This window comes from Lynx rufus, unplaced genomic scaffold (genome assembly GCF_022079265.1).
Source record: "Lynx rufus isolate CCGP_SWC_20201006 ecotype Redwood Valley unplaced genomic scaffold, mLynRuf1.p SCAF_18, whole genome shotgun sequence".
NCBI classification, from domain to species: domain Eukaryota; kingdom Metazoa; phylum Chordata; class Mammalia; order Carnivora; family Felidae; genus Lynx; species Lynx rufus.
In genome coordinates this window covers 35546604-35560708 of record NW_025814832.1, presented here as the reverse complement: position 1 = coordinate 35560708, position 14105 = coordinate 35546604, and the positions used below count along the sequence as shown (strand labels likewise).

Genomic DNA, 14105 nt, shown 5'->3' with positions numbered 1-14105 from the left:
TCACTATGGCACAGCATCTACTGTATTGGGTCTTGGGAACCTATGGAGGTAGCCCATTATTTATTACCGAGTGGTTCTAATCAAGTCCAGAAAGTTCCCGGTGCTTCAGTTTCTTGATTTAAAACATTAGGCAATGGGATTCTCTCTCTCTTTCTCTCTCTGTCCATCCCCCACTCGCTCTGAGAGAGAGAGAGCACAAGTGAGGGAGGGACAGAGAGAGACGTAGAGACGTAGGCTCAAACTCATGAGCCATGAGATCATGAGCTGAGCCAAAGTCGGACTCTTAACCAACTGGGCCACGCAGGTGCCCCTCAAAATAAATAAAATTTTAAAAATAGGTTAAAATATTAGGCAAATCATACCAAAAGCTCTAGTTATGAATGAATGACTGAGAAACTCACATCTGAGTATTTGACCAGAGTGAACGCACTGGCTGTTGGAGAGGCGTAACTACAATGATAACAATCACAACAACAATAATACATTACTATTATTTTACTAATATTAGTTAGACCTGTTGTCAATTTTTTCATATGTTTGCTTTGTTCCCAGCACTGTATTAAGTGCCACACATGTGATCTAACTTTAACCCATCAGTAACATTCTGCAGTTGATCCTTACCATCCCCATTTTACAGATGAGGAAAGTTGAGGCACACAGCACTGGAGGGATTCACCCGAGGTTTCACAATATAGGCACACACTGGCCCTTTTCTGCAACTAAAGCTCACCGGAGACGATACTTTGCCACCTGCATTTGGGTAACAGAGAAGGGGAGCTGGAAACCCAATCTCTGCCCAGTCTTGCCAGCCACAAACCAATGACTTTTGCATGCCCTGGTTAGAGGCTGGCTTCACCTTGTTCCCTTTCCTAGTGAGACCAAGCGTGAAAACCCTTGCTTTTTTTTTCCCCCCTCACTCTTCCAGGGATAGCAGAGAGAGGGAAAGCACAGCATTGCCATGCTAATCAAACCCCCCCAAACAAAACTAACTCTGTTTGGTTCTAAATACAAACAAAAGAACCCTTGGAGTCTGGAGTACAGAACCAGAAAAATCAGGATATTAAGTTAAGGGTTCAGCTCCCTTTTTAGCCTCTTCTGTTGTGTCTGCCGTAAGCCAAGGAGCAGCAGAGCCCCTCCGGCCCTTCATTTACAGTGGGCAAGGCTGTGATGATGCCCTTTAAAAAGTCCCTCAACATCTTCTGGGGGAAATAAATTGGCTCCTGAGCCTATCCTCTGTGCTCTCTCTTGCTAGCCATCTTGCTCCGGGTCATTTGCATGAGAACAGATTCCTTTGTGCAGAGTTGGCCAGCCTGTTCTCCGTCTACGTTCGTAGCCCTTCTACTCTTCACGTTGGGTTGCTAGGCAGATATGACCCTGGCTTGCAAATAAGCTCACTGCATTTACCAGCCCGTGAGAACTTAAACTTGGGTAAGGAGATTGAAAGGAATCTTGTCTGGAGCTCAGAGAGGATTCGAGGGGGCTTCTGTGGGAGGTCTTGGTCGCCCGTCCATCCACTGTCTCTCTTCCTGTCTCTGCACCACCACCCCATTATCTCACCCGAGGGCCTGTGCTGGCTCTGGGGGGGGGGGGGGCCCTGTGTAATTTGACTGAAGCAAATTCTTGCTTTAAAACTTGACTGCTCCTCCAGACGGCAGAGAACCCCAGAGAAACTTCCTTGGAGGAACTCCAGCTAGATGTGTTGGGTTCATCTGGTGGTTTGTGGAGCCTCCCCCCACCTCACATCTAATGGTTTGAAGGCGAGGCAGGGCCCCCGCTAATGGGAATGTGGGCTCCTGAGGGGGTTTGAAGATTTGCCAAGGGGCCTGAGGCACGGACGGTTTTCCTGCAATCAGCTTCAGAACATGAGCTCTTTCCTAAAGCCCATTTGTGTGAGAACCCACTGTGGGGCAGGCCTGGTGCTCCGTTAGCCTTGCACGGCTGACTTCTCCTTCGTAACCAGAGCCAGGATCCCACTAGGGTGCACTTTTCCAGCTGAAAATGGCTCTGCGGTGAATATTGAAATACTGTGTCAGGGAGGCCTCTTTCGTCAAGTCAATATGTCCCATCCCCCAGTCCATCTCATAAAGATGCTTTTGCAGTAGTAATAACTTGTCCGAATGCACAATGTTTTTTCTTTGATTATAAATGATCACTTATAGGAATAATTATGATCATCATTCAACCCAAAAGGGATTTTTGTTTTTTACACTTGAGGCATAAAACACAAAATTTCAATTTATACCCAAAGTCTGTGTTCAGAGACATAGGATAAGGTGATTAAGTACTTTTGAATCTAAGTATACTGTGTTGATGTAGAATGAAAATACAGTTTTGAAAAAAAAAGGAAAAAAGAAATGATAGAAAGTTTCTGACCTCATGAGAAATGTTCTCATGTATTTTTTGTAATTTTTAAAGAAGTTTATTTATTTTGAGAGAGAGAGAAAGAGAGAGAATTCCAAGCAGGTCCACGCAGAGCCCGACGTGGGGCTCAAGCTCACGAAACTGTGAGATCACGACCTGAACCAAAATCAAGAGTCAGACACTTAACCAAGGCACCGAGATGCCTCATCAACTCATGTAATTTTTAAATGAATGGTGATGGTTTTCCGATGACTCTGACGTTTATATTACACCGGATACAGTTAAAAAGAGTGGTTTAAAATAGTTTTACTGTAAAAGTCAACATTTACAACATTTTTACATTGTAAATTGTAAATCACATGTAATTTACAACATTACAACATTTACAGATACAACATTTACAGATACAAAACAATATCTTTTGCAGCTACAATGAAACATTGGATGGAATTTAAAAACTGCACGAGGTTGGTATGGACTGAAAGTGTGTGGGCCCTTTATGCCCCCCGCCCCCGCTAAATTCATATATTGAAGCCCTAACTTCCAAGGCGATAGTTTTTAGAGATGGGGCCTTTGGGAGGAATTAGGTTTAGACGGGGACTTGACGGTGGGGCCTTCAAAGAGGGAGAGAGAAAGGCCTTGGGAGGACACGGAGAGAAGGCAGCTGTCTGCAAACCAGGAAGAGAGCCCTAACCCCACCTTGTTGGCATCTTGATCCCAGACTTCCAGCCCCTAGAACTATGAGAAAATGAATTTCTACGGTTTAAGCCACGCAGTCTGTGGTATTTTGTTTGGCGGCCCAAGCTGACTAATACGGAGGGGATTTATTGTTTTCCAAATTCTCTTAGAGGTTACACAAACAAAAGAATTTGCAGGCCACTGAGTGTGATCTATGTTCGTAGGAGCACAAGGAGGATGTGGTCCCTGCCCTCATGGGTAAGTTCTCCCCGAAGAGATAGAACAAACCCGAGAGTCACCACAGCGAGCCCTAGGAGGCCAGGTAGGGGCTGTATAATTGAGAAGTACAGATGTAAAAATGCACGTGGGTGTGGGCTCTGGAGCCTGACCTTGAACCCCAGCTCTGTTCTCACTAGCGGTGTCACCTTGCTGGGGCAAATTACTTAACCTCAGTCTACCTCAGACTGCTTATCTTAACAGTACTCACTGCATAGGGTGGTCACGTTGGGGCGCTTAGTGCTGTGGAGCTAGGTTAACTGAGTTAACATGTGTAAGGGGCTTAGCAGTTTAGTGCTGTGCTTGGCTCACGATGGGTTTCCCTGACTCTTGGTGGGAGACCAGAGAGGCCTAGAACCAGGAAAGACCTTACGAGGACTGGCAAAGGGGGAGGGAGGAGGAAGGATAAACAGCAGGAGGTGCTGGGTTTGAGGATGGGAAGGTCACCTCCCCACCTTTGCCTCTGGTGATCTGGCCTCTATCACGGTTACCATTTAGTGCCTCGTTGATGATGTATCCCTGGGTGCGTCTCTTTAGCTCTGGAGTGAATTTTACCTGATTTCAACACTGATATTCATCCCTAGACTTCTCAGTCTTGATAGTTTATGGGTCCTATAGTTTTGTCATCCTCTCAAAACTCTCTCAAGCCTGTTGCAAGAGTACTGAACCCAAAACAAAAAGTCAGAATTGCCCGAGCAAAGTGATTTTCATCCCATTGCTTTCAGGAATAAATCTATGTCCCGTCCAAAGTTGAAGACACAGATGTGGGTCACGAAATCTAATCGGCCATGCGCTAGGACCACTGGGTTTGGCCCCGATTAAATCAGGCTTTCTGTGCACAGTGGTTGAGGGTGCCCCACCCATCATGTCGCTCAAGGCCAAGGAATAAAAACCTGCTTCTCCTGCTATGTTTCTGGCCTAAAGGGAGATGCTGGCTCTCCCCCCTTCTTGTCTAAACATGCTCAGCCTGTCCTGCTGCTCTCTGGAACAATACGCAGTGTTAAGCTTTGATTTTAACCCTTTCGGAGCAGTGCGTCTGGTCATTTCCAGATGGCTAGGGGGTCGGGGACGGTGCGTGGAAGCTGGAAGGCTGGTCTAGGCTGTGTTACGAACAGGGGGCCAGGAGGGGACCCTGGCCGTGGTTGTGGTCGGTGGAGGGTTCTGGCCCTCCTTAGGGGAGCCCACATGCTTAGCCGGGGCCCATGGTGGGACTGGGGACGGGGAGCGTCCATCCCACCTTCCCCCGGCCACTGGCTCTCCATCCCGGCAGCCTCTGCTCATTACAGCCCACGCACGAGCCCTGATGAATGCAGTTGTTTCCTGGGCCACAGAACCACACCCCAGAGAATGTGGTCCCTCCTCTCCGAGTGTTTACTGTCTAGTTCAGAAGACAGGACACGTGTGATTGTTACCTAAAGCAGGATTTCAACAAGTGCGCTTTTATGAGGGAGGACCTCAGAGGAAGGGGAACTCAGAAAGGCCATGTGAGGTTAGGGAAGTGAAGAGACAGGGCTGAGCTCTGCCGGCGGGACAGAGCAGGCTTGGCCACAGTTGGATCCTGTGAGGTGCATTCATCCGGCCAGTATTGATCGAACTCCCTCCGGGCGAGGTACCAGGATCATGCAGTGCGTAAAATACATAGATATTCCTGCCCTCGTGTGCCTTACGGTCTAGACCTATGCACAGACTTACGGCTTTTCTTGCCGGAGCCCCAAGCCAAGGGCCTGGGGCAAATCATTCTTGTGGATGTTTCTGATTTTAACACGTAACTCGCACTTGCCAACTTGCAGTTGGCATCCAAGGGGAGATTGCCCTCACATCCACTCTGCATCTCAACTTGGCCTCATACTGTTTAAACTGTCTAAAACCAGATTGGCTGCTAGGTAGGGTGTTCCAAAGGCCGTGACGACTGTCACCAGAGTCTGCCCAGGCAGAGGGACCTAACTCATAGCCAAAATGGCACAGACAACCAGCCGTGCAACTGTGTGACAAGGAACCGGAGTTTGGAGCTTCGAGTTCACAAACCAGACGGACTCTTCGCTTTTCCCTTTGGCGTGGCTTGCGACCGTGGTGTTTGTGGCTCCAGGATCTACCCCCGGAGAATGCTGGCAAGTGGTTATGACAAAGACAGCCAATAGCTGCAGGGAGTCCGGATTTCACCATCGACACTCAGAACAGTTTTGCTTAATATTAATTTTAATAACGCTTTGGGCGTGTATAGTACGCTTTCAACGTGTTCTCATATTTGTTATCGGCGAGGGCTCTCTTCCTGGCTTGTAGAAGGCCACCTTCTTGCTGTGTCTTCAACCGTCAGAGAGAAAGACCAAGCTCTCTCTCTGGTCTCTTCTTAGTAGGACACTAGCCCCATCAGGAGGGCCCCACCTCATGACCTCATCCAACCCTTATCACACTGGGGGGGGGGGTCAGGGCTTCAACATACCAGTTCTGGGAGGACACATTCCATCCATTACAGAATCTCACGTATTTCATCGTACAGGCAGAGCAAACCCAGGGAAAAGATAACTCTGCAGAAACACGAAAGCTGGCACATCCAAGTTGGTAGAAGATTCCCGATTCCCATGCAAAAGTGACACAGGGACACGTGAAAATGTGACAGGTGAAACCACTGGTCAGTTTTCGCGTGACAGGGAGAAGGCTAAGACGTAGGGGGTGGGCCTGCCCGAAAAAAGTCAAACCTGAATCAGATTTCGCCGTTGGGTCTAGAGGTCAGTTAACAGGGGCTTGGGGGACATTGTAAATCACACCAGGGGGTGCAATCAGCCACGTCCAAAATTGAGAAAGCTTACAGGACAAACAACTGAATTTTGTTTATAAATATATGGCAGGGAAGACAAAGGAGGAACTTATACATGAAAAGAGAAGAGACATGTGAACCAAATGCAATGTGTGTTGGAGTTTGTTAGTATCCTGGATCAGAATTTTTAAAAAATTATAAAAGTGTTTATATATATGTATTTTATAAATAAAACATTGGTGAGACAGTGGATGACATTTAAACATTAACTGGAGTTCTGAGGATCCTAACACATCATTGTTAATTTTAAAAAGTGGCTACTCATAGAATTGTAGTTCTATTTAAAAAGAATTCTTATCTTTTAGAGAAACACGTAGAAATATATTGGAGGTGCCTGGGTGGCTCAGTCAGTTAAGCGTCCGACTCTTGGTTTCGGCTCGGGTCATGATCTCACGGTTCATGGGTTTGAGTCCCACATCAGGCTCTGCACTGGCAGCACAGAGCCTGTTTGGGATTCTCTCTCTCTCCCTCTATCTCTGCCCTACTCCCCCCACCCCCTCATGCTTTCTCTCTCTCTCTCTCTCTCAAAATAAATAAACTTCAAAAAAAGAAATCATGTTGGATGGAGTTACATGATACCTGAGGTTTGTTTCAAAATAGTCTAGTGTATGTGAAGAACGAGAGAAAGGGAAATAGTAGGGGTGGGGTGGGGGGAACAGATGAGAACAGGCTGGCCGAGTGCTGATAACAGTCAAATCTAGATGCTGGGTAGGTGTGCATGAGTTTCTCAACTTTTGTATGTTTGACAACTTCCGTAAGGAAATGTTTAATAAATAATAAGTAAACGCTGCTTTGTAGAAAGCCCTTAAACGTTTAGCAAACAGGGAGTGCATTGAGGGAGTGGATTTCAGGTGCTCGACCTTGAATCCTCTCTGTCTGACCGCATTTCTTGTGATATCAAGTGGAGGATAGAATTTTAGAGAAAGGATGTTATTCAGAGTCCCATCTACTTTCTCCGTTCTTCTGACATGTGTTCAAGGACCCAGATATAATTTCTGCAGGGCTACTGAGCTTTTAGAGGCATGGCATGAGGCCACCTCTGCTCTCCCAAATTGGCTCCTGCCACATGGCTTCCCTCTGTGACACTTCCAACAGGTGGTTCTAGCTAACGCTAGGCAGGATGTCATATGCCCCGTGCGGATGAGTGTCCTGGCGTTGTTGGGTCTGCAGAAGTAATACTCCCAACAATAGGGTCTGACTTACTCCAGTTATAAGATTAAATAAGTATTGGGGATATAATGTACAGCTCGAGGACTACAGTTAACCCTGCTGTCTGGTATATTTGAAAGTTGCTGAGAAAATAGATCCTAACGATTCTTATCATGACGAAAAAAACATTTCTCTCTCTCTCTCTCTCTCTCTCTTTTCCTGTATCCGTATGAAATGATGGGTATTAACTAAACTTGCTGTGGCAGTCATTTCATAATTTAGAAGCCACATCATCGCGTGCCTACCTGAAACGTATGCAGTGCTGTATGTCAATTACATGTCGATAGAACTGAAAGAAAAAGAAACAGAAAAAAAATTCCCTTTGCTTCTTCTGTTGAGCTAAGACAGAGACCCCCAGATACACTCTAAGAAAGCCATCTTTCTGATGTGGGGCAGCCCCGAACTGACACGTTAGGGCATCAGGGCAAAGGAAGGGCCCCACGAGGGTGTTTAAAACCAATTTCTTTTTTTAATGTTTATTTATTTTTGAGAGTGAGACAGAGCGTGAGCAGGAGAAGGGCAGAGAGAGAGGGAGACACAGAATCCGAAGCAGGCTCCAGGCCCTGAGCTGTCAGCACAGAGCCCGACACGAGGCTCCAACCCAGGAACCATGAGATCATGACCTGAGCTGAAGTCAGACGCTTAACCGACCGAGCTGCTTAGGCGCCCCTCCATGAGGATGTTTAGTACACACAAACACTAAATAACCTGAATGACTGTTACCGAGGTAACTGGATTTTCCTGTCCACTTGGGCCTGGTTTTGGGTGAGGCAGAATTTAAGGAGGTGCTCAGTGTTAGAGTCCCATGGGCACAGGTGGGCCCCGAGATGCTGCTCCCCGGGCTCCGAGCCCGCCTTGCCTGAACACTGTCTCTTACCTGGGCTCTCCTGGTCCAACGGACTCCTGACTTCTCAGCTTCTTTTCTTACCTGCCACCCTGCAGCACGGTGGTTTATTCTCAGCAGAGCAGGGGAGGAGTTCTGGTGTCCGTAAGTCAGAACTTAACGCTTCCCCCCTCTGCTGTTTTTGCCGTGACTTCTTGGCTGCCGCTCACACGTGGCGGTCCTTGGCCTTCCTGGTTTCTCTGTCTGGCATTCCTTTCCGACACAACTTCCCAGAGCGGCACGGCTTCCTCCTCTACCTCCTGCAGAGAGAGCCTCACAGAAGGATCACCTTCTCCACGAGGTTGTCCCTGACGTCTTTAGCTTTGCGCCTGCTCCCGCCACACTCAGGAGCCGCGCGTCCCGCCTCGATGTTCTCGCCAGCACTTACATTTTACTCGTTTCGTTTCTTCCCCCCAAAGACAGTAAGTGGCATGAGGGCAGGGTTTGTTTTCTTGTGTGATCCTTTCTCTGCTGTACGCACAGTGCCGAGACTGAGACCCGTCACTCGGTCCATGTTTGCTGGATGGATGGCGAGACATGGGGAATCATTTCGGACTCCGCGTGGGCAGCTGGTGCCCCAGGTCCCTCCTGGCCATCCCCCTGGGACTCTCGGCCCCAGCCAGCGCATGACCATGCTCTGATTTGGCAGGTAAAATAACAGTGCTCTACCGCCAGAGATCACACTACCCCCCCACCCCCTGGCGCCTTTGTCTTTTTTGGCCTCAACTCATCAGAAGCTTTGTCTCTGGAAAACCAACAGAGCCCTCTGCCAGAAAGGTCTGCCCGACCTTCTTGTTATTTCAGCTGTTTTCAAGGCCCTCCAGCAGGCTGCTTGGCCACAGGGAGGCCCTCAGGGAGCCAGGTCAGGTGACGGACTTCCAGCCCTGATATTCAGACACCGCTACACCGCAAAGCCCACCTTCAGGTTGCCTCATTCCATTCCATTCTCAGCCCTTCTGGCCGGCAGCTTGCCTGTGGTCATTTCACTGCTCACGAGCCCTGCTCGCTTTCCCACAAGCGAGCCCGGAACTTGAAGGGAGGCCAGACTTTGCAGACCCAGAAGCCTTGCTTTACGGTGGGGGTCGTGGAGGAAAACACAAGTCCCTGCAAAGCCCATTGGCAACTCCAGTTCACTCTGTCGTTGCCTGAGGAACATTGAGGCACTGGCAGTGCTCATGCTTGTGCTCAGCAGGGGTCTATCCCAGTTTGTTCTGCTTGGATGGAGCAGGGGGGCCTTCCCTGTGGGGTCTGTTGAGGAAGGTGGTCAAGTTCCTTCCAGCCCAGTGGAAGAAGGACGGGATGCTCTATTTGCCAAAGACTCCCCTTTGCTTCCTTAGCCCATAGACATGCTCCTTGCCTGTGTCCACTCTCCCTTCGGAGAAGGGGGAGGGTGATGCATAAAGCAAGCTGGGGAAGCAACCTCAGATCAGCTCGGAGCCCAAGGATGCTTCCCCCAAGTTCATCGAGGTATAACAGACAAATAAACCTTGTTCGGGTTTACCGTATACAGTGTGATGTTTTGATGTGCGGATACAGTCTGAAACGGTTTCCAAAAATCTAATAAACACATGCCTCACCTCACGCGGTTACGTACGTTTTAAATTTCTTGTGGTGAGACATCTAAGATCGACCCTCTTAGCGAATTTCAAGTATGCAACAGAGTATCATTAATCGTCATCGCTATGCTATACAATGGATCCCCCAAAGCTGTTCACCTTGCGTCACTGAAAGTTTGTCCTCTTTGACCAGTATCGTCCTATTTATCCCTCTACCCCCACCCCAGCCCCTGGCAACCACCATTCTACCCTTTGCTTCTATGTGTTTGACTTTTCCACATTTCGAATAGAAGCGAGACCACGCAGCGTTTCTTTCGCCGTGTTTGTCTCGCTGCTGCCTGGCTTATCTCACTCCGCATAATGTCTCCCAGGTTTAGAAGTTGTTGCTTCTTTTCCGCAAGCCTTCTTTTTAAAGGCTGAATAATATTCCATTGCGTGTATATTATATATGCAGTGCATTTTCTTTTGTCATCCACCCACAGACACTTAGATTGTTTCCATATCTCGGCTGCTGTGAATAACGTTGCAGTAAACACAGGGTGCCGATCTCCCTTCATGATACTGATTTCATTTCTCTGGATATATACCCCAGAAGTGGGATTGCTGGGTCATATGGTCATTCTATTTTTAATTTTTTGAGGAAATGCCATCCTGTTTTCCATAATGTCAGCTTGGGTCGTTTTTTTTTTTTTGTAATGTTTTTATTTATTTTTGAGACAGAGACAGAGCATGAGCAGGGGAGGGGCAGAGAGAGAAAGAGACACAGAATCTGAAACAGGTTCCAGGCTCTGAGCTGTCAGCGCAGAGCCCGACGTGGGGCTCGAACTCACGAACTGTGAGATCATGACCTGAGCCGAAGTCGGACGCTTAACCGACTGAGCCACCCAGGCACCCCTGTCAGCTTGGGTCTTAATCAAAGTCCACGGCCTCAGGTCCATTCTTTGAATCTCCGGTTTGCCTTTTCACTGTAGTTTAAATAAATAAATAAATAAATGGGGAAAAGATTAAATATCTCCCTGGAGGTATGGCCGTGAAGGATAATGCAATGGCTAAATTAGCTTATTTCCATTCAGTGAAATTTTTAAGTACGAATGATTCTCTTTGGAAATCCTCAAAGGAATGTTTTATCGTGGAACTGTTAAGAAAAACAATCTGTTTATTTATGTTCCCACCTTAATTTTAGCTTTTTTCTTAAGTGAATTTTTTTCCCCTGAAGTCCTTCGTGTTGGGTCATTCCAAAATGGATTACTGACGAAGAATGAGGCCACTCTAGAGTTCCAAGCTAAGTAGCTTTAAGAAGAAAAGCCTTCTATGATTGTTGCTCATGGTCAGAAGCCAGTAGAATGAGGCTGGGAATCTAGCAGCAGGTCAATAAGTGTTTGTTGGGCACCCTCCTTGTGCAAGAGCTCTTTCTTCTTCTAGAAAGGGAGAAGTCTTTGGGGCCTCAAGATCAACAAATATTGGTTGAATCTAATTGAGTTTGAAAGAATAACTCTCCTTTTGGAAAACAGAAGAATTCGCATTTCTGAACAATTGATTCATTGGCCTCCAGATGACCATGACTGTTTACTTAAACTTTCCCTTTTATTTTGGTTAAGTATGTATCTTCCCATCCTTTTGAGTTTATCTGGGTCTTCCAGAACTTACATATCTCCAACCCGTCCCCTCCCCGATCCACTGGGGTTGGTTGGCAGTTGGGGTGGCTGGCTGGCTCTGTACATTCTTTCCGCAAGGGCAGGGGCACGTAAGTGCGAATCACATCCACCATAACCCCAGCCCCGGCAGCATCTTGTATTACAAATTGGTTCTCTAGCTCTAACACTCCCAGTGGCTTGGGTGTCCAACATGCTTTCATTCGGTCCAGAAGTTCAAGTCTGTGCCTCCTTAGTAGCCTCATAAATTTAGGGCTTTCGAGTGAAAGAGGGGTGATACGGTTTTTATTCTATGGTTCCCATTTGCAAGTGGCAGTTGAAAATATAACCTTCAGTTCCTGTTTTTTCAAAGTTCAACCTGATATTTTGCTTTTGTGCTTGTCCACTGAAGCTGAATTCTCTCCAGTAGGTTAAGCATCTCCAGTGAGGTTAGTTTTCTTCTTGGACAAGAATCATGATGGTTTTTGTTTTGTTTTGTTTTAGTTTTTTAACTTTATTTACTTATTTTGAGAGAGAGAAAGCACAAACAGAAGAGGGGCAGAGAGAAGGACAGACAGAATCCCAAGCAGGGCAGAGCCCGATGTGGGGCTCGAACTCATGAACCATGAAATCATGACCTGAGCCAAGATCAAGAGTTGGATGCTTAACTGACTGAGCCACCCAGGCACCCCAGGATGTTTTTATTTCTGAGCATCTTGTTACTCAAGGTGTGATTTAAGGGCTCGGAACATAGGCGTCCCCTGGGAGCTGTATTTGATAAGTTCTGTAGCTGATTTGTGTGTACATCTAAGTGTGAGAAACCCTGATTGAGCATGTCTTTAGAGTTTCTTATTAAAAATTACATTGTCGAGATATAAAGGGACAATTTCCATTAAATTTGTTTGAAATGTTTTCCTGACATTTTATGGTGAAAGATTTCCACTCGCAAAATCGAAAGTTCTACTGTTAAGTACCCATATATTCTCCACCTAGATAACACCATTAATATCTTTATGTTTCTTTTTTTCTCAAATTAATTTCCATCAAGAATTATAAAATTCAGGGCCGCCTGGGTGGCTCAGTCGGTTAAGTGTCTGACTTCAGCTCAGGTCAGGATCTCCCCGTTCCTGAGTTCGAGCCCCGCATCAGGCTCTGAGCTGTCAGCACAGAGCCTGGAGCCTGTTTCGGATTCTGTGTCTCCCTCTCTGTCTCTGTCCCTCCCCCGCTCATGCACGAGTGCTCTCTCTCTCTCTCTCTCTCTCAAAAATAAATAAACATTAAAAAAAATTAAAAAAAAGAATTTTATAGAGATATATTAGTTGACAGCATGACTCTTTCTAAGAATCATATCTTGGAAACGAAGGTTTCACTCTTCTAGAATTTTCAGTAGGTTTGACAAGGTCATAATTAGTTTGGGAATTTTTTGGGAATCAGAGAAGCATGGTGGGGTGAGAGTGGGGGAGCAACTGGGCTTTGGCAGAGTTGGGTGCTAGTCTTTGCCCGTCCCAGGGCCGTGGACCTCAGTGTTCCCATCCATACGGTGAATGGGTTGAGTGACACCATCTCTAATGCCGTTACCAACCTTGTGATTGTAGGTCCATTGCAAATATTACTGTCATCATGATTTCTCAGGTGGAGAAACTGATGAACCAGTTGCATATTCGCATCAGAAGGAAAACATCTGTTGGCATGGAAAAGAGATTATTTCCTAAGCTACTGAGTAAAACACAGCTGCACTGGCAGTTTAACTCTGTTTTCTTGTCAATTTTTGTTCTTTCAGGAAACCTGACAGAAACATGAAGCCCTCCACCATCTGGAACTGAGAAACCCATTCAAGGCTGACTGCGGCTTCTAGAACGTCCAGGTGTTCTGCAGATGTGAGAATTTATCCTGCTCTCACCAGCTGGGGTCCCGAACAGATGCAAAGCTTGTGCCGTGGCCCTAACGTCCCCGGGCACAGAGGGGTCGTTTTTTAAGTGGCCAAAGAGCCATCACTGACACGGGTATCTGATTGCCGCACGCGGCTGGTCGTCTCTCGGAGCTGCAGGGGGCAAACCAAATTCGAGGCTGCGAATTTCCTGACTGTCTTCAATTAGGATGCCAGGTGGGGGCCTCGTTTCCGCAGCCCCAGCGTCCTTCTAGGCACCCCACCAACACGACCCCCACAACCAGTATCTCCTTGCAGACTCCACCACTGCTTCTCCAGAGACTCCCTGCACCTTAAGTGAGCAGAAGGAAGCTCTTGGAAAAATCCTCAGCCGTGGCCCACATTGCCCTCCCCTGCCCACCATGGGCTGGCTTTTTCTAAAGGTTCTCTTCGTGGGGGTGACTTTCCTGGGGTGTCTTTATCCTCTCGTGGATTTTTGCTGCAGCGGGGACACAAGAGGCCAGAAGCCGAATTTTGTGATCATTTTGGCAGATGACATGGGGTGGGGTGACCTGGGAGCAAACTGGGCAGAAACGAAGGACACTGCCAACCTTGATGAGATGGCTGCAGAAGGAATGAGGTGAGTCTTGAGGATGGCTGGCTCTTGGCCGCGGGAGGGGGCAGCATAAAGCACTTGAGCAATCGATGGCTCCGTGTGGATTTAGCGAATTGATTGATTCGTTTGGTTTGAAGCCAGTACGGCATCTGGAAGAAATCCATCCATTCATCTGTCTGGTAACACTCAGGGTGTGGGGGGGGGGAGGGGCAG

At 47.4% G+C, this 14105-nt stretch overlaps 1 protein-coding gene across 2 annotated transcripts in view; it reads left to right on the top strand.

Annotated features, from left to right (window-relative positions):
- The first annotated feature begins 12683 nt into the window (after positions 1–12683).
- ARSG (arylsulfatase G) overlaps positions 12684–14105 on the top strand; it is a 69731-nt gene continuing 68309 nt past the window's right edge. The window contains exon 1 of one of the 2 annotated variants that reach the window (XM_047081525.1): positions 12684–13916. In XM_047081525.1, coding sequence (XP_046937481.1) covers positions 13699–13916 — 218 coding nt within the window. In that variant the 5' untranslated portion in view covers positions 12684–13698. The remainder of the gene's footprint in view (positions 13917–14105) is intronic. The other variant, XM_047081524.1, reaches the window with a different exon arrangement.